The 20,047-nt window shown below is 36.8% G+C and overlaps 1 protein-coding gene across 1 annotated transcript; it reads left to right on the top strand.

The window, feature by feature from the left end:
• The first annotated feature begins 11,284 nt into the window (after positions 1 to 11,284).
• On the top strand, positions 11,285 to 15,023 carry LOC105130767 (auxin response factor 18-like). Its single transcript, XM_011033432.1, has 4 exons — positions 11,285 to 11,722; positions 12,053 to 13,191; positions 13,767 to 14,659; positions 14,760 to 15,023. Exons 1-4 carry the CDS (start codon positions 11,698 to 11,700, stop codon positions 14,827 to 14,829), a joined length of 2,127 nt encoding a protein of 708 aa, XP_011031734.1. The 5' UTR covers positions 11,285 to 11,697; the 3' UTR covers positions 14,830 to 15,023.
• The last annotated feature ends 5,024 nt before the right edge of the window (positions 15,024 to 20,047 follow it).

Genomic DNA, 20,047 nt, shown 5'->3' on the forward strand with positions numbered 1-20,047 from the left:
GTTCTCCTGTGCACAAAGCTGTTCAATTTTATTTATTCCCCATTTCAGCTACGTGGCTTGCGAGGCTTGGGTTTTTTTAAATATATTGTTAATCCCTCAATGACCTCAGTTTTCTGGATTAGAGAATCACATCAAAGAATGCAGGGGATTCAATGCTCCATGGCCGTGGAGCTCCTTGTACAAATCCATGGATCAAGATACAATTTAGTGCTTGTTGCTCCATGAATTGAAAGCATTACTGTGGAGAATTTCAAAGATTGGCTAGCTCTGTCAGACCACTTTGAAGTCTGCGCGAATCATCGGCTTGGACCCTCAAACTAGGGAATTGAACAAATGATGGATACGTTCTCTAGTGATCTGCCTGGTTGAAAATCTGATCAAAATCTTTAGTGAATTACCTTATAATCATGAGAAGGAAATTCAACTTTGTGCTGTTGATTTCATCGGATGTCATAATGATTTAGGTGGTAGACGGGATGGAGAAAAGGTTCTGACACCATTGAAGATAAGAACTGCCCATCCTTGATACAGTCATCAGCATCCGTGAGGGGATATCGATGAACCAATGCATCTACATGGATGGGAATCAAATAGCCTGGCCCAGAGACGTGTTGGTAGCAATGCCTTATCACACTGCTCAGACCACACTGCAAGTTCAGAAATCAGATTATAGCCACTTTCTAACTTGATATGAAACCATGGCCTCAACTGAGAACATTAAATGGTGGAACATGGTGATGCAGATTCATCTTGTCGAGCCTGAACAAGGGAAAGCTAGCGAGTTGGCAACAGAAAGCTCACATGAAATTATACCTTGCTTCTGTTTGCCGATGTGGCCATCCAAGCCATCGTGCCCAACACTACATAATTCGAGTATAAACCAATTCCAAGACAAATTGGAGCTCATGCTCATGAGTGATATTATTAAAGAAATCAAGCTCCAGGCCTGCTACTAGGTAGGTGGTGGCTATATGGGAAAGACAAGTAGCTTGGGCAAGAAATAATTTGGCACAAGACTGGTTTGCTTAAACTTTAGCTATGTAATCATGGTCCTGCATTAGGTTGTTAACAGGGCATTTGGCGACACGTCTTAATCTGACCCAACACCGCCAAAGAAAGTCATTATTAAGAATAATTACTAATGCAAGAAATACAACAAATTGATTAAATCAATCATTCCAGTTTGCTTTCACAAGTTTAAAGTTTGATTCAACATTTTAATCATAAGGTATGGCATTCTTTCATTCATAGACATGCTTTATGTTCATGCTTTGATAATAAAAACAGCTGGATGGTGCCATTCACAAGAAAGACAACACACCACAAGCAAGAACTTTGTCTATTTTATCACCAGATTGAAAAGCCTTGGCAACCTAATTTGGAGTCAATCCCATGGTTTCATGGACATATATGTAAGGAAAAGAGTTTTTATTGTTATCATCCCAGACTAATCTCTTACTCGATTTTTCTAGCAAGTTCATTTGGAAAACTCGTATCTCAAAACCCAACTAAAACCAGGTTCTGCAAATCAACTCATTAAATCATCCAGGTTTAACCAGAATTTATATCATTCTCTCTGAAATGAAGGGGAGAAACCTGTGATCCTAACAAGATAATACTAATGAAGAAAAAAAGAAAGAAAAAGACCTGTAACCTTAACAAAATAGATAGAAAAAAAAAAAGAAAAAGACCTGTAACCTTAACAAAATAGATAGAACAAAAAAAAGAAAAAGACCTGTAACCTTAACAAAATAGATAGAAAAAAAAAAAGAAAAAGACCTGTAACCTTAACAAAATAGATATAGTTCAAATACTTTTACAGGGTACTTGAGACTTTGGACACCTCGATGGCTTTACAAATAAGATGGGGGCTGCTTTGGGGAGGGGACCGAGGGAATGGATAATGTAGTTGGACTTCGTTAATGAAACACGAAATATTTGAATTAAGTTAAGCCCACAAAACAAAATGAGCCGAGCTGTAAATAGCTTTGCATTGCTTGGACTTTGACTATATGTGTATGCTAAACTAGTGTCTGTAGAAGATAGATGTGGTCCAAGGACAATTGGACCTGAAATCGGACGAGGATTAGCATAGAGGCGGTGAGCTGGAAAGGCCAGGCGGAGCCCAAGCAGAAATTAATCAAACTTGTGTACTTGTGCAAAGCTTAGATGCAGCTACATCTTCAGCATCACAGCATTGAGTCCGTGTTGATGGAGCTGAGTAGCAACTCCTTCATAGCTGGTTCTCACTGATAGGATTTCGATTTCGGTTCATTTTCATTTATTTTTATCCATAGTTTTTGGCACTAACCCAAGGATTATCAAAAAAGTCTTCATGTTATCTCATTTTTCCCACGACAACTAATTAAGTTTCATTAATAGCTTTGTCTTGGGCTGCATTTGTTAACTCTGCCGGGTTTTATATAATTAATACTCTCATTAAATCAACCAGCTGACCCTAGAGGTGAAAATTTAAGCTGAAAGCAAGCACACCAGCAATCCCGCCGCCTGCGGCCACCGTGACGGCGCACCAGCTGCCTCCGCTTGTGTGTCATCAACGTGTAGTAATCAATGCTGAGACAGCCCATGATAAATTAATAGTGCAAAATGAATGCGTGTATGCCCCACCTCACTGTATTGTATAGCAAATCTTTGTTGCCCCTCACATGCTACAAGACACGAACTCCACATCCCGTCACATAAATTGCAGCCACTCCCAGGTCAACACTACATGGCAAACCTTCATTGGGAGGACGTAACTGGATTGATGAAGGAAGAACGGAGACAACTCTAATATGTTGGGTGCTTCCCATCTGCTCATTCTGTGTGTCCCACTGCCGTCTGGGTTCATCGGCCCAATAGAATTTCCATTTTTACCATACCATTCACAATTGATTGCTTGTCTAGCCAAACAGCAACCACTGCCCAGTGCTGTACATCGTGGTGGTTTTTGTCAAAACCTAATCGATTGGTTGTTCGGCCAAATGGAAAGGCTTGCTTGCTCTACCATCTAATCTAATTGTTGTTTTTTTCCAATACCATACAAGACAGCTGCTGATAATGGAATGAAGATGGAAAGTAAAGTAAAAGAAGGTGTGTTGATGTCATAGTTTAGATTGGTATCATTAGAATTTGTAATGAGTTTGACTCTAGCTCCATGCCTAGGAACATCAAGGGGTCTGATTTAAAACAAACGTCGAATCTGTGAAATGGAATCTTCACAAAAATGTCATGCTTTCACATGAACAGATAAATCCTTGCCCATGATTCTTGTTTAGCCCGCGCAGCCCTTTTTTCCTTGGGCGTTGCCCTTGTTAAGATGCTGCATCTGGTGCTCTTGTCGCAGATCTCATGGATGGGTTTTAATTTTTAAGGCGGCGACACTCCTTCTATACTGCTGGAAAACCTTAAAACATCTCAAACATCACAATAAATATTTTTATAGAGTGTTAACAAAAGAAAATGAGAGATTAAAAGGAGAGAAAAAAAAAACACGAAAATTCATGTTGTTCGTTCAAAATGCCTCCTTAATTTTGCCTACAAATTAAGACGGATCAAAATTTTACTACATGACTTCATTTTCTTCTTTTAAAGTACTCTCTAATGTATATGTGGCTGCACACACCTATAGAACAACTCATCCCATCCAATTATAATTATAATAAGAGTTTGTTTGAAATTACATTTTAAATAGTGTTTCACAAAAAAAAAATAAGATTTTTTATTTAAAATTAATTTATAATATGTGTGTGTGTATATATATATATGGATTGTTTTGATATATTATGATAGAAATAATTTTAAAAAATAAAAAAATATTATTTTTAAACAATTTTTTTTAAATAATCACTATAATTCTATTATTATTAACCATCTAGGTAAAAAGCAGGCAACATATGTAAAGAAATGGCTTTTTCAATCGTAGTCACATGTGTGGTCAGGTGACCACTAAAAAAGAGAGAGCTACGACTAGGGGTACCAACAATTTCTATTTGATCCTAAACACGTCACTATAAACTTCATCTTCGCTTGAATCCAATCAAAGTAAAACTAGATGGTTAAGATCTTAATTCCTACACCTTCTCCACCAAAGCCTCGATGGATACCCACCCAACTGCTGCAAGCGTCAGGCAGGTTCCAATCACGCTTGAACTTGAACACCAAGCAGAGGTTTCTTCGACATCCATTGTAGATTATCCAGAGTGTAAAGAAATAGCTTGTTTGACATACTAATTAAATACACCATCTGTGCACAGGAAAATTCATCATCCTTAAACCCTAACAATACATAATGAAATTTATCCAAAACATGTGACCTCCCCTCTTTCAACTGCACACGTGTGTGTGTGTGTGTGTGTACACGCACATATATTAGGGATTTTGTCGCATGCAAAGACTCCAATCTAAGTTACAAACTAGTGGTAGTCTTTATGCTATGAACCTCGTGCAAGATCTCTCGAGATAAACAAGGTTGTGTGGTCTTCGAAACCTTCCCATCCATGCACACCCTCCTCTTGATCGCCCGTCTTCTCTACACATATTCTCTTTGCCCCTGTCATGTTAGATTGGCTCGCACCTCCACTTGTCATAACCCCATTCAATCAATGTTTTTCATCTCAATACTTCATCCACACCAAAAAATAATTATCCAATTCCACTAAGCTTATATCTAAATGTACATGTATAGCAGGATATTTAAGAAATCTGTCGATATTAAAGGAGATCGTGATAGGTAGAGATACATTTTGATTCCACGATGATAATTTCCCACTGGGGATATATTTTTGTTGAAGAAGTCAATCGAATACGGTCCAAAGTATAATCATGCTGGGCCATGAATGAAATAATGAGCGGACAACTAGGTAGAAGACTAAAATTAGTGAACAGAAATACGAGTGATCATGTATACGAATATATTGTAATGATGAGACAATTGAAGTGTTCCGGGTCATCTGAGTGTTCGGTTGGGCAGGAACAACATGGAAACAATGGTGATGATATTTATATGGGTTGTGGCTCTAGTGAACCACCCTATCATTACTCTTCTTGGTCACACCGTGTCTTGTGCATAATCATGTAACTTTTGATGCACTAAGTTGCCGAGATGGTTAGGAAGACGAAGAAACTTTCCTGCGGGCATCACTGTTCCTCCCTCTAATTCAACTTACCATTCTAGAAAAAAAAAGAAAAAAAAAGAAGAAGAGGATAGACACACCGTATTCACGAGTTGTGCTAGCAAAGCTGAGTATTTTTACTTAAAAAATATTAAAATAATTTTTTAATTTTTTTATGATTTTAATATGTTAATATTTAAAAAATCTATAAAAATTATCTGACTATATTTAAAAATAAAAATTTGTATTGAAAATTACTTGATATCATGACCCTAGACGCTTTTTTGACTTTTTTGGTAAAGATAAGGCAAGTCAAAATTGTGGTTGGATTAAACTCTGGGTGGAGCGGATTCATTTAATTGTGATTTAATTGTTTTTTAAATAAAAAACCTCGAATAATTTGAAACAAAGTGATTTAAAAAAAATAATTATTTTGAAGTAAAACTTCGAAGCGGGTTTAAATCATCAAATCACTGTGTTGATTTGACGGGCAAGACAGGTTTTATACACATAGGTCGATAAAAAATACTGTATCAAGAAAATAAAATAGCGAAAAAAATAAAAATCAAAAGTCATGCAAAGTAACAAAGTCTCCGACAAAGCTGTAATAAGACTTTCACTAGTCCCAGAAGTAACGACAGAGATTCGGGCATGGGACCAGTTACTATCTGGGCCCCACGCGTCAAGTCCCATCACTGACGAGATTCACACAGAACAGGGGCCCGCTCCGTGACGAATTACGACACGTGCCGTACTCTAAATCGCTCCCGTAATTGAAATTCTTTACACGTACGGTTCACTGTCACGCTAGCATGGCCGGTTTTAGTTATATTTTAACTTGCTATTTTTTTTTGATCTCTTACCCTCTGGCACATGCTAGCAGGAAGCGGTGATTGCTTCTTGCTATCGTGACAGTGACCGGCTTTGTCAGTGACAAAAGGGTCCGTTTATTTCAAGGACATGAAAGGACAGGAGGTAAAAAAAATAAAACATTTATTTTCAGTAATTTTATTTTATTTTTAGAGGCAGGGAGCGAGCCCTTTTTCAGTTCTTGTGGGTGACGAAAGGGCACAGCGTTTTCACAACGCCCAGACAACTCTATGATAGAAAATTCCAGATAATGAAACGTGGCTATTGTTTTGATGGAAGAAAGTAGTGAAAATTATCAGAGATTGAAAAAGTTTAAATGTGTCGGCAAAGCCCATTCAACACCAACCCGAGGGAGCTCACATGCCTTGCACGCGTGCCCACTTCTTCTTTTCTTTTATTCTTCTTTTATAAATAACTAAAAATGCTTCTTTTATAAGCTTATTTTTAATAATATTTTCATTTAGGCTCGAAAACGTTTTACTTTATTTTATTTTCTTCCCCTTAATTCTCTCCTTTTCTTGTGTCCATTTTTTCTTAGAGGTAGATACTGGTAAGTATTCTCGGAACACTCTAAGGATTTTCTTGCGCGTCTGGTTTTTTCGGAATCCTGGACTTGGATTTCCTAGTAAATATAAAGAACAATTCTATTGTAGAATCAGATAAATAACAAATTCAATCGGGTTAGGGTTTATTTTTGAAAACTTTGTCTCGGTTCTGGTATCAATCAGGTAAAAAGTGGAGACTGTATTTTTTTTTTAAAAAAGTTTTTTATGATAAAAACAGCGTTTTGTTTGTTGACAACTTATCTCATCGTAGCTTATAAATCAATATATATGGTAAACTTAAAGTTCTAAAATCTCGATGATGATATGATTGATGGTAATGATGACGACGATGATAATAATAATAATAATAATAATAATAATAATAATAATAATAATAATAGGAGGGAGAAAGAGAGAGAGTAAAATGGAATGCATTCTTTCGTTATCCTTGAGTATTATGTTTTCTGATATTCTGGGTGGCTATGATCAACCTCCTGTGCTGCTGGCTTCAAATGAGATAATCCAGTGCTTGCAAGACAACCCTCTGATGATTTGAGCGTTGAAGTTTCCATTGAATCTCGCTGTACCCACGTAACTCTTTCAGAAGATGCCAAATTAAGAAAAACATCCACGTCGTAATAATCTGTGCAATTATGCCTTGTACCTTCTTTTTTCCAGCAAGGAAAACTTAAAAATTATTATAAAAAAAGAAGCAAGACAGAATGAAATATATATAAATTTATACTTATCAATAAATACAAGGTAAACATAAGGCATGCAGTAAAAAAGATAAAAATTAGAAATTTACAGTTGTTGTTGTAAGGCTTCAATCTGATTTATTTTATTTTATTATTATTTTGATATCATATGAGTATAAATTAACTCGTAATTAAATTCACATAAAAAACTCTATATTTTAACATCATCCTTGTGGCCGAGGCTAGAATTGATTAGATTTAACGTCTAGTCTCGATATGAAACGGAAATAAAAAATAAACATCAAGATTAATTGCAAGAGACAATCGTAAGTTTTGTCCCTGTTGAATTGTCCTTATCAAAGGCACGCATCATGAAAGACAACCACAAGACAATCATTTTACTTTTGGACAAAATTCCTTCTAGAGATGCTCCATGTTCGGGGTCTGCGGTGGTGTAAAGACTGGGCAAACACTGGTTGGAGAAAACCCACCAAAATGCACACTCGAAAAACATTAATTGATGGGTCAAGCTCTTGTTCTTGTTTGCTGGAGAAAAGCAATGGATGGATAAGCTGGACAAAACACTACTGGTGTCCTTTTCGGTGTTTATTTCACTCCCAACTGTTTCTGTCTTGTTCCCTTCGTCTCCATTTGTATCTTATATGTCTGGTTAAAGAGTCACTTTCCTGGTGTTTTAGGCTTGAGGGAAATTCTCAAGAATGTTTCTGGCGAAAGTTAGCATGTTCTCCCCTCCCCCCCTGGTTGTGTGTGAGAGAGAGAATGATCGACGGAGAGGTTTCTGCTCTTTCCCCACCTTTTCCCTTCACTTGAAAAATCAATAAATTGTTGGCGCTGCGAAAGGTTTTTGAACTTTGTTGGCACCGTTCTTGTCCCATTATTTTTATTTAAACAAATAATAATATAGATATAGATATAGATATAAATTAAATAAAAAAATGCTAGATTACATATATTAAAAATAATATCTGATTTTATTTTTAAAAATAAAATTAATTTATATGAAAATAAAAAGAAAAATCATACATGAATCAAAAAAACTCTTTAAATTTAAATGAATAACTAAAAAAATAATTATCATCTAAAAAAGACTCTTCAAACAAAATAAAAAAGAAAAGGAGTATTAATTAAAATATAAATTAAAAAATAGAGAAAAAACCATAATTTTTGGTCCTTAAACTCTTTTTTTTCCCAGCCATTTAGTTTTAATTCAAGATCAATTAAAAACAAAAAAATTAAAATGAAAAAGACACTACTGCTCTCTCTTCTTTCTTATTGAAAACTAAAAAAATAAATTTTTATATTAAAATTAAATTGAAAAAATAATAAGGTAGTAAAATTATATGATTTATGTGATTTTTTAAAGTTTAAGAATGAAAGTGTATTTTTTATAAAATTTATAGCATGTTATTTTGATTTTTTAAAATTGATTTTCAATTAAAGCTTTAAAACTAGATGGTTAAAAAACAAATTAAAAACCGAATTACAAAAATATTAAAATTTTCACGGACCTTCGACTGTAATGTTTTTTAAAAATAAACATTGAAGCCTTCGACGGTAAAAAACCCCGACAATTTGTAGTGTAATAGTTAATGAGATAATTAATTCCTTCAATAACCAGTGGGGTGATGGTGTCCACAACCTCGCGCTGCTTCTTTCCATGTTGGTGCAGGGTCTGTGTCAACCATTAAAACTCTTGGACACAGTTTTAACAGGAATTTAGGCACACGCAACCATGGAAGTATTTATTTATTTATTTTAACTCCGATGTCTCCAGCTTATAATTATGCCAGGTCCAGTCACATAAATGGTTCGATTTGATGTGTGGCTGGGGCCCATTGTTGTGTTATCTCTGTGAAACCAGCGCTCGGCGTGAGCTAATTACTTCTCTGCAAGCAAGCTCCATCCATCGTCATTGCCGGAGCCAGCTCGACTGTATCACTTGAAAACAACAACTCAGTAAAGCACAGGCCAGAAAAATATCACCAGCATCGGAAGCTTGAGGGAAATTGCTTCCATTTTCTACAATTCCCACTTTATTTCCTTTTCCCTTTCCTTTCAAGCTTTTCATGTATTGCAAATAAGAACTCGGTGATTTTGTTCTTGTTACAGGAAGGGCTTGCTGCGAGTAAAATGTCCATGTACACTGATTAGAAAGCTCCAAATTAAACCTAACAAGTTCAAAATCCCCAGGCCATTAAAATTCGTGGGAATGCTGTCGACCCATGACTCTACCGTGCAGCTCAAGAAAATTACCAATCTAAACTCATTTTCCCTAATTAGACCGACCAATGTCTTGATCAACAAGTGCAAAACAAATTGGAGTATTTATGCAGTCACTATAAAATCAAGAGTATGTTAACTCCTCTTTGATCTCAATGTCACCATCAAGCATTACCGCCTAAATTCTCCAATCCTTGGCCTCATCTCCATGTCATATGCAAAATAAGGTCCCCGCTAGCTGGTACCATGGCCCAAAAAACTAATCCGAACAAACCCTAATTCTAGGGTGCCCTTATGTGTTTTCAGCATAACAATCCAAATTGACAGGGAAGTGTTTCTACTCCCCACTGCTGCCATCCCCTGAACCCTAAAATTACCATGACCAAATCTTCTTTTCCTACCAAGAAATCAGAAGCACGCATAACAACCAGTGGCAAGTGAGTCCAGGGTGTTGACCAGTGACCATAGTTAATCTACCATAACCCTCGGAACCAGTAAAGTACTAACCATGGTTATCCCAAAGAGTTAGGGCACTGGTCTCACTGTCTTTGGATGAGCTTTAACTACGGTCAAATGTATCTGGTTAGGATCTGGGTTTGGCTGCCTTGATTTCAGAGCTTAGCTACACCTTTGACAAAACCCTTGTGATGCGAAGCCAGTTTTTCTCTTGTTGGGGGATTATCTAATCTTCAGGCAACTGGGATGGAGATTTTTATTTATTAAAAAAATTCTCCCCTTCTTTTATTTAATTACTTGGATACTCTGTAAGAAAAAACAACGTTACTTTCTTTTTGGTATCGCGTGTTTGTCACCTTTCAAGGAGCTGGGATAGTTTAGAGCTGGCTTGGGCATGCTTTGTGCTTGCAACTCTTCAAGTTACAATTTAAAATTCCATCGTCCCCACGCTCAAACACCAGACGACAATTCTTAATCTTAACAATTTCCTTTTGATTTTTTTTTAGATTTAAACTCTATATGTGTCATATCCTTTGTTGTATTTAATATATGTTGATATTTTAAAACTTGTTTTAAAAGATTGAAGAGTTATTTTAGTCTAATATAATTTTTTAATATTTTTTAAAAATATAACTTTTTAAGAATCAACACAAACTCAATGACAGAGGCACAAGCTCAAGATATGAAAAATAAAAAAAATGAAGGGTTTGTTTATTTTACACCTGTTTTTGTGTTTATGATACAAAAATATTGTTAAATGTTTGGTAATATATTAAAATGTGTTTTATATTGTGAGATTTATAAAAAAAAATAGAGTTTAAAATGCAGTTTTAGTGAAGTAATTTTTACATGTTTTTTTAACTATATTTTGTAAAATTTTGTTTGCTTTTATGTTTCAAAAGTATTTTTTAAAAAATTTGAATTTTATTTTATTTTTTTATTTATTTCAAATTAATTTTTTTATATTTTTAAATTATTTCGATGCTCTGATATTAAAAATAATTTTTTAAAAATAAAAAAAAAATATTTTAATATATTTGAAGTAAAAAATACATTTGAAAAGTAACCATAATCAAATATTTTATAAATATTTTTTGTTATATATAAATTTTAACTATCATTTTTATTAAATATATATTTAAATCTAACTAATTATACCTATTTATATTTTTAAAAAAAATTATTTTTTTCAAATTATAACCATAAAACTTAACCCAAAAACAAAATTAAAAGAATGAAAACAGCACAGTAAAAAGAATGTAGAAAAATATCAGAGCGTAAACCCACGCGCTAGAAAAGACCAAACTGCAGTTGAAAGTATTTATAAACACTTTCTTGTATTAATGTTTTTCTATTTACAAGCGAATAAAGTAGAAAGTTAGCAAAGGGGAGAAAAGAGGGGGGGAAATCACAGAGAGATGATGATTCATTTTCACCTGAAGATTGGGTATGATGGTGGACTCTTGTGATCCAAAACACATAATTTAAAAGCCACCCAATCTCTTTCTCCTCCTCGAGAAAACCCATAAAACAATTACTATCTCTTTCCCCTTTGTTTTTTTCTCTTGTCAAATCCTTCCCTGCGAGTCTGGTCGGCAGAAGCAAGCTCACAAGCACACTCTTAAAAACCCATTGACAAGCTCCCTTCCTTCATACCCTTACACTTGCTTACTCAATTCTTACTAAGATCTCTACCCTTTGAATAGTTTTGCAGCTTTTGTGTTTTTTAAAGCTAAGGTTTGTGCTTTACTCTGTCTCTCCCCAACAGAATTTATGTTTGAAGCAAAACTTAGAGACGGTAAGTTATTCTTTGATTTTGGTTGAGATTTATTAGAATATTCTGCTTTTTTTTTTGTTCAGAGTAAATTAATTTTCATCAACATCTCAAAATCTTTGTTTTTTTTTCTTCACAAGTTATAACTGATTTTTTTTCATATTTAATTGTTGCTAAAAATTGTTACTATTAAAGATTGATCTTTTTATTTCTCATCTTCGTTTCCCCCTGTTTTTGGATGGTTAAGCATGAAAAAAAAAAACCGTGTGATAGATATATTATGCAATTGATCCGAGCAATAAAGATGTTGTTCTTTTCTCTCATGTAATTTTTTTTTTCTCTTGCAAATTTCAGGTTATACCCAGGTTCTTCAAATCCCAAAACTACATAGTGGTCCAATGATTAGGGAGTTTCAAGTTATGAATCCCCCAAAGGAACAAATGAGAGTGGCAGAAAAATGTTTAGATTCACAATTATGGCATGCTTGTGCTGGTAGCATGGTTCAAATGCCAGCAGTTAACTCAAAAGTTTTCTATTTTCCTCAGGGTCATGCTGAACATGCTCAGGGGAGTGTGGATTTTGGTCATTTTCAGATTCCTGCGCTAATCCCTTGTAAGGTATCCGCTATCAAGTACATGGCAGAACCTGAAACTGATGAGGTTTATGCCAAAATTAGGCTAAACCCATCCAGTAATAGTGATTTAATGTTTGGAGATGGTTGTGGTGAAGATAGTGATGATAGGTTGCCTAACGGGATTGAGTCTCAAGAGAAGCCTGCTTCTTTTGCCAAGACATTGACTCAATCTGATGCTAATAATGGTGGTGGGTTCTCTGTGCCACGTTATTGCGCTGAGACTATATTTCCAAGATTGGATTACACCGCTGAGCCTCCTGTGCAGACCATTCTTGCCAAGGATGTGCACGGAGAGACTTGGAAATTTAGGCATATTTACAGAGGGACGCCTCGTCGCCATTTGTTGACTACTGGATGGAGTAATTTTGTGAATCAAAAGAAGCTTGTGGCTGGGGACTCTATTGTGTTTTTGAGAGCAGAGAATGGAGACCTTTGTGTTGGAATTAGACGTGCTAAGAGAGGGATCGGTGGTGGAAATGAATGCTCATCGGGGTGGAATTCATTTGGGGGCTATTCTGGGTTTTTGAGGGAAGATGAGAGTAAATTGATGAGGAGGAATGGTAATGGGGATGTGAAGGGGAAAGTGAAGCCCGAGTCTGTTATTGAAGCTGCATCTCTTGCAGCCAATGGGCAGCCTTTTGAAGTTGTCTATTATCCAAGAGCGAGTACTCCAGAATTTTGTGTAAGGGCCTCAGCTGTGAGGACTGCAATGCATATTCAGTGGTGTCCAGGGATGAGGTTCAAAATGGCATTTGAGACCGAGGATTCGTCTCGGATTAGCTGGTTCATGGGAACTATATCTTCTGTTCAGTTTGCTGACCCCATCCGCTGGCCAAATTCTCCATGGCGACTTCTACAGGTATCGTGAATCTCAATTTTGGATGTGGAAATTCTCTACTTGTTGATCTTCAGTACTTACTGCCTTGCTTTTCTCCTGTTCCCTGTTGAATTTATTGTTTGATTTGGAATGATTTATTTGTATAAAATTGATATAATTGGGCAACATATGATGTAGTTGGATTGGTGACTCTGAAAAAGCTCAGCTATGGTCCAAGATGCTAGCTGTCCTGCTATTTCGAGCACTTCACTTTGTTTAGTAATTCATTCCAAAGAGAAGTGATTTTTTTGACAAAAACCTTAGCATGTGTTACTTTTCTTGACCTGAATATTATCACTCGTTAACCACAAATTTGTTGTTTTTATGGATGTGCAAGTTTTGCATGGTTATGATTTCTTGAAATATAATGGCATAAAAAATTGTCGCTGATATTTTCTTAGTTTAGTTGTTTGCAAACAATAGGAAGAAAGTAGCGAAATAGCCAATACACTTTCATCAACAGGAGCACGCCACAAATGATCTGCCTTAGGCTTGAATCACTCGATTGTTTTTATTATTTTCCTGACTATATCTTCTTTCATGTTTTCATTTTTCAGGTAGCATGGGATGAGCCAGATCTACTGCAGAATGTGAAGCGTGTTAGCCCATGGTTGGCTGAACTGGTATCAAACATGCCAGCCATTCATCTCTCGCCCTTCTCACCCCCAAGAAAGAAGTTGAGACTTCCACAACCCCCGGACTTTCCCTTAATCGGTCAAATTCCAATGCCGTCATTTACCGGCATCCCGCTTAGGTCGAACAGTCCCTTATGCTGTGTCTCAGATAACATTCCTGCAGGCATACAGGGAGCCAGGCATGCTCAATTTGAACTATCTTCATCAGATCTCCACTTCAACAAACTGCAGTCAGGACTGTTCCCAGTTGATTTCCAGCGACGTGATCAGGCTGCCTCGCCTTCTAGAATCACCAGTAGTAACTTCATGGGCAATACTAAAAAAAGTGAGAATATTTCTTGCTTGCTGACAATGGGAAGTTCCTCACAGAGTTTGAAGGGAAGCAGTGAAACAAAGACACCCCACTTTGTACTGTTTGGTCAGCTTATTGTTACCGATCAGCAGAGTTCTCAAAGCTGCTCAGGTGATACAAATGCAAACAGTTCATCAGATGGAAATCTAGGGAAGGCCAGCTCTGATGGGTCTGGTTCTGCATTACAACAGAATGGCCCAATGGAAAATTCTTCGGATGAGAGGTCTCCTTGGTACAAGGATCACCAAAAAACTGATCTTGGCCTGGAGACTGATCATTGCAAGGTGTTCATGGAATCAGAGGATATTGGTCGAACCCTTGACCTATCAGTCCTTGGTTCATACGAAGAGCTGCACAGAAAGTTGGCTAGTATGTTTGGCATTGAGAGTTCAGAGATGCTGAGCAATGTGCTTTACCGGGATGCAGCTGGCGCCACCAAACATGCTGGAGATGAGCCCTTTAGGTATCCTCACGTCATCCCCCTTTTACATGTTACATTTTTTTTTTTGGCTTGTTTTATGTATACAGTTTGCTCATAGATTGCACTTCTAATTGCTTGACAGTGAGTTTTTGAAGACAGCAAGAAGGTTAACAATTCTTTCATATGCAAGTAGAGACAACTTCGGAAGGTAGACAATGAGGAACTTCCATCGAATTGTACAGTTAGCAAGTCATTTGTTTTGATTGTAACTTTTCACGTATTTTGTCTATCGGGAGTTGTGGGATAAGTCCACTCCATCCACTTTTGGGATAATTTAACTTTCCAATGAAATGACTTTTATGTTCATCACCGATGCCATTCAATCCCGGCATGAAATTTCGTTGTCTTATATTTTGTTTTAGCTTGCAAGGATATGCTGGATTTGTCTGTATGTACATTATGCAGGTTTGGCATAACTCTTCATGCCCGCTGGAGTCTCTGCAAAGAACAATAGTGGTTGATGCTGAGAGTATCTCCACCAATTCTTGTTCTGAGTTTTAGAAATAGCTCATTCTATCAAATTGCCTGTGGCTACGAAATGTCAAAAGAAGTGATTAGTGGCCCTTGATTCGTAGGAAGTGGCATGGCATCTAATGTTGTTGCCAGGTAACAAAACCTTTTCAAGGCAGCAGCAGTTTTTGTCAGAGTTACGGTAGGTTGTCAAATAACAGCATGACACAGGAGATTAAGACCATGTACATTTTAGTATAATAAAGTCATTGCCCGACACGTTTCTGTCAGGGCAATAGCTTTAAACCAGAATAAAATGACATCTAGCCCAGTAGCAGGGGGGAAGGTGGGGAAGGTGAGAATTAAATTCAGCTTGTGATCTCCGTTTGATTAGGTCCATGATCAATTTTATTTTCTTGTTTCAACGATTAAGAAGATTCTTAGGTTTGTTTATGTATCAACCGGGACTTCTTTTTTTTTCCATTCTATCTTAAATACACTTTTTTTATATTGACTTGGCGTATTTATAAAATTACATTTTTAAAATGCAAAAACAAGCTACTAAACCGGACCGGTCTTGTTCAGCAAATCCTGAGAAAATAAACTATCTCATCGGGATTTGAATTATCGTGCACACATTAAACAAAAGATTAACTTGCATGCACAAATACAGATTAAACAAGTGTTGAAAAGTTTGCGAGTGCAGAGGAGCAAGGTCTTGAAGTGGGGTTTTTTTAATGCTACACTAGGCAGACAGAGATTCGTGAGTCAAGGAATGCCAACCTCCCTCACTACCTCTGCTAGCTTGCATTTACACACGCACCAGCACAAACCTCAAGCTAACCTCCGTCTCCCTCTCCCTTAAATTTACAAAACTCGATGTGTTTCTATACATATATTTTGAAGGGCCAAATCCAGTTTCAGAGGGTTTTTTTTTTTTTCCATTTTTTGTCAAATCATCTCTCAATAAGGACCAACTGATATCAACTAAGACAGCATTGTCGAGGTGTTTAATGGATTTACTCATTTTGAATTTAAAGAGATCACGAGGAAAAATATCTTGAATGTTCTAATTTTAACATGGATGGTTTGTCTATAATTCTCGGCACAAAAAAAAAAAAGGAAGAGAGAGGAATAAACTATCTCCATGAATAAATACTGTAATTATAGCAAAATTAATCCTGAATAATAATAAAAGAATCTACCGAAAATAATCACAATATTGTTGGAAATATGTGCACATGAGAGACCATAACCTAAAAAAAGAGAGAAAAGGAAATTAAGACGAAAATAATAATAATGTGGATAGAGTGCATGTCTTTGACATTTGTTAGAGTAACATTGAACAGTAGACAGCAAAGATAACAGGCAAGACACATTCTAAATGTCTAGCGTTGGATCCATCATATTATTAAAAGACTAACATTAACATAACATCGTATCTTCTTCGTCTCCCTTTCTTTCTTTCTCTACAAAATAATATCACAGTTAATTAATTAATAGCTAATCACATGATGAGGCCAAGGTCAACCATTCATACAATGTGCCGTTTTGATGGCCGAGCCCTCCTCCCACGGGATGCTTTTTTGACTGTGTCCAGCATGCAGTCAATACTTTGTGTCAATTATCCAAATTCTCGACCATCAACAATATATCTATCCCAATGTAAAAGGATTAGCAACGCCGAGTACATCTTTAACCGTTGCAAGTTAAATTCGAGCGAGGCTTTTATATAAAAATATTGGGGAGGCTCGAGTTTGAACGTGCTCGGAGGAAATCTACTGATCAATCACAAAAGTGTGATGTAATATAGGTTTAAGGGGAAAAAAAAACTAACTTAATAAACACGCAAAAAGGAATTAGAAGAGAAGGGCTAGCATCAAAATTGCCAAGGAGGAGGATGATTGTACAAGGCAAAAGTGACAGGGAACATAGCATTGAATCTGCCGAGTCTTGCTAGTTTCAATATGTCATGTTATTGATGCCATGCTGTGTTTGCTTTTGTGTTATTTTATAGACCGAGATCCAAGAATTTCCATTGATATGGCTCGGGGGTCAACTCCATGAAATCAGATTTCCGACATGGGAATTGGAAGCCTCCGAGCTGTCTTTTATTGTAGCATGAATGTGCGTGGAACAGAAACTTAGAGCAACAAAGGCTATTTTAAAGCAGCGAGGTATTGAAGCAAGCAGATGTTTAATTAGCTTTGTCAAACTTACAACTGTCAAGAAAACAAGCCATTTTTGTCAACACAACATGTTGTGTTCTGTGAAATTGTTTCTTGGCCACGAGCTTTGAAGCCACTCATCCTCCACCGAAAGCCCTAGAGCAACAAATATTAAGGCCTACGTAAAAGAACCATCTGTCTACGCCTTGATCACGTATGAGTGTCATTTTCTCCGTATGACAAGTCATTGAAAAATGTTGCAAATACAACCAAATCTCCAAACCATACATACAAACACCCTTCAGTTACAGGTGATTATCATTGATACCACTGGCCTGTTTATTTATTAGATATTAACGCAAGTCAAATATTTTTCTTAAGAAATACTAAAAAGTCATAAAATTGACTAGGATTAATTTCTTAATGAAATGTTATCATGTATTAATTTTTAAAAAAAATTATCTTAAACATACTAACCTATTCTTTATAGTCTTTGATATTTTATAAAGAAATATTTATAAATCATATGTTATTTAACTAAAAAAAAAATGAAATATAACGAAAGTGTGTCGATCAAAACACATTACATTTTTTAAATAGTCTCGTTCACACGCGTTTTCTTTCTCCTTTGATCTAATAGGTGTATACGAGGTACCTATCTCTTGTGTTACGACTGTTTCTTCTTTTTTTTTCTTGTACAGGAACCGAACAAACGCGGAAGTTCATGGCGAAAACCGAAGGATCGTCAGCGAGCACAACAGGATGGCCCAATAAACCTGAACCATGATTATTGGGCCCTTGAGACTTGGCAAATTAGATGCTTGCTCCAAGATTTAGGTAAGTAAGGAGCTGATATGGACGGAGAGGAACTGAAAATTTGATGTAGTCCCAAAAGAGCTCTTCAGAACCCTAGATTCTGTCTTGCTTCTTTTTGTATTATGGGCTTTGGCCCATTTCAATACCCGGAGAAAAAAATGCTGGTTCTCACACTAGCCTCCTTAAAACTTTAAAGTCCAGATCAGGCCATGGGGACATGCGAACCCAATTTGAGGGGTAGTTTTATGGTTTAAGAATTTTCGGACTTGTCCCTGAAAAAGAGTAAAGGAGGCTGCATAGACTTCTAAAGCCTCTGGTGGCATGGCTTCCATGTCCAGGACTGGTTGAGGATATTCGAAAATGTCCTCTTTGTCGGTTGATGACGGAGGAACAATCGATGAGGCCCTTGTAATAAATAGGTACTGCATCTTGTTGTTTGACATGGAGGATGTAATCAAAATGGCTTCTCTTCTTCTATTATGATCTTCGAGACTTTCATGCTTAGTTAGGTTGGAGTCCCTGGACGAGGAATCAATGATCTTCCTTCCAGCAGGAAGGATAAAGGTGCTCAGTTTGTTGAAGTTTCTCCAAGCTTGCCAGCAGGCCGACCTGGAGAGTGAATAGAGCAGGCAGAGCTGTTGTATGGATGTAGTTGGCGGTCGCGTTTGTATGGTGATGGCGAACATGGCAAGCAGGGATCGGAAGTGAACCGAGTTATTGCTAGACGCCGCGGCATGAATGATTTGAAGAGCCAAAATTTCTGCTTGTCTATAAGAAGAGGAGGCGGCGGTGTTACCAAGTACAGAGAAATGTGAGATTATGCGTTGTTAATTTGCTTGTGAGGGATATTCCAAAGAATGGCGATTGCATCAATCATCAGCAAAAGAATATCACTGGTCTGTGGGAGTGGGAGTCGGACTCGGGGCGTCACAAACAATGCAGAGGCTTGAGTTTGACAAAGCACCGGCCACCGAATCATCTCCATGTCGAAAACCCAAGTACGACGAAGGTTGAGGCCTACGTAAAAGAACTGTCTATACCTACATGACGTCTTGAGTGACATGAACTCCATAGGACTTGTAAGTGAAGAAGGTTAAAAGCGCACTTCAACTCTATTTTATTGTGATTGACAACCATACCCCTGTAGGGATCCTTTTTCCATCTCCCTGTCTTCTCAATCAACTCTCTAGTCCAGTTTCGTTTTCAATGATCTGGAATTTGTTGATTCTTCAAATTCAAAGCCGCCAAATTAAATCTCAAAATTGATTGTTGCCTCAATTGAAAAAGAAAACGGAAAGTAAAATTAGCAAAAACGAAAACATCGCAAATCCAGAAAGAATTAACATCATCACAGCAGAACAAAGAGAAGTGTGGGCTAAGTCAACTCTTAACACACGAGTGACAAGTCCCACAAACCTTTATCGTTAGCTTAACAATTTCGTGTTTGTAAAAACCTCTTGATTTTTAAAACAACCCAATCCAAAGACATGCACTAAGGATACCACAATGCAAAACCAGAAAATTATTTCTTCTGTGTATAATTAATTAAGGGGGTTGACGGGGTAACTGTGCAATCCTCGCGATGCATTATTCCAAGTTTTCTTCTTGTTCTGGTAAAAAGGAACATGTTCGTGTAAATTGTGTGGTGTGTCGTGTTTTTAAGCAAGTTTCCTTGTCTGGAGGCAAGACTAAAGAAGAGGTAAATGCCAGGATGGTGAGGGGAGGTTTCATGGTCAATTTGTGAATATATAATTAGCGAAAGTGCGGTGTAGTGTTTGGGGAGTGCATGTATTAGCATCATCGATTCATCTCCCCAGATTTATAGGTAAAGAACCCTGATTCTCTCCGTTTTCAAAATCTACACAAAACTACCAGTCAGATATTTAAACTCTTGATCAGGCCGCTGATTTGAAGCTAAAATCTAAAAATCTTGCCG

This window comes from Populus euphratica, unplaced genomic scaffold (genome assembly GCF_000495115.2).
Source record: "Populus euphratica unplaced genomic scaffold, PopEup_1.0 scaffold29.1, whole genome shotgun sequence".
Lineage (NCBI taxonomy): Eukaryota > Viridiplantae > Streptophyta > Magnoliopsida > Malpighiales > Salicaceae > Populus > Populus euphratica.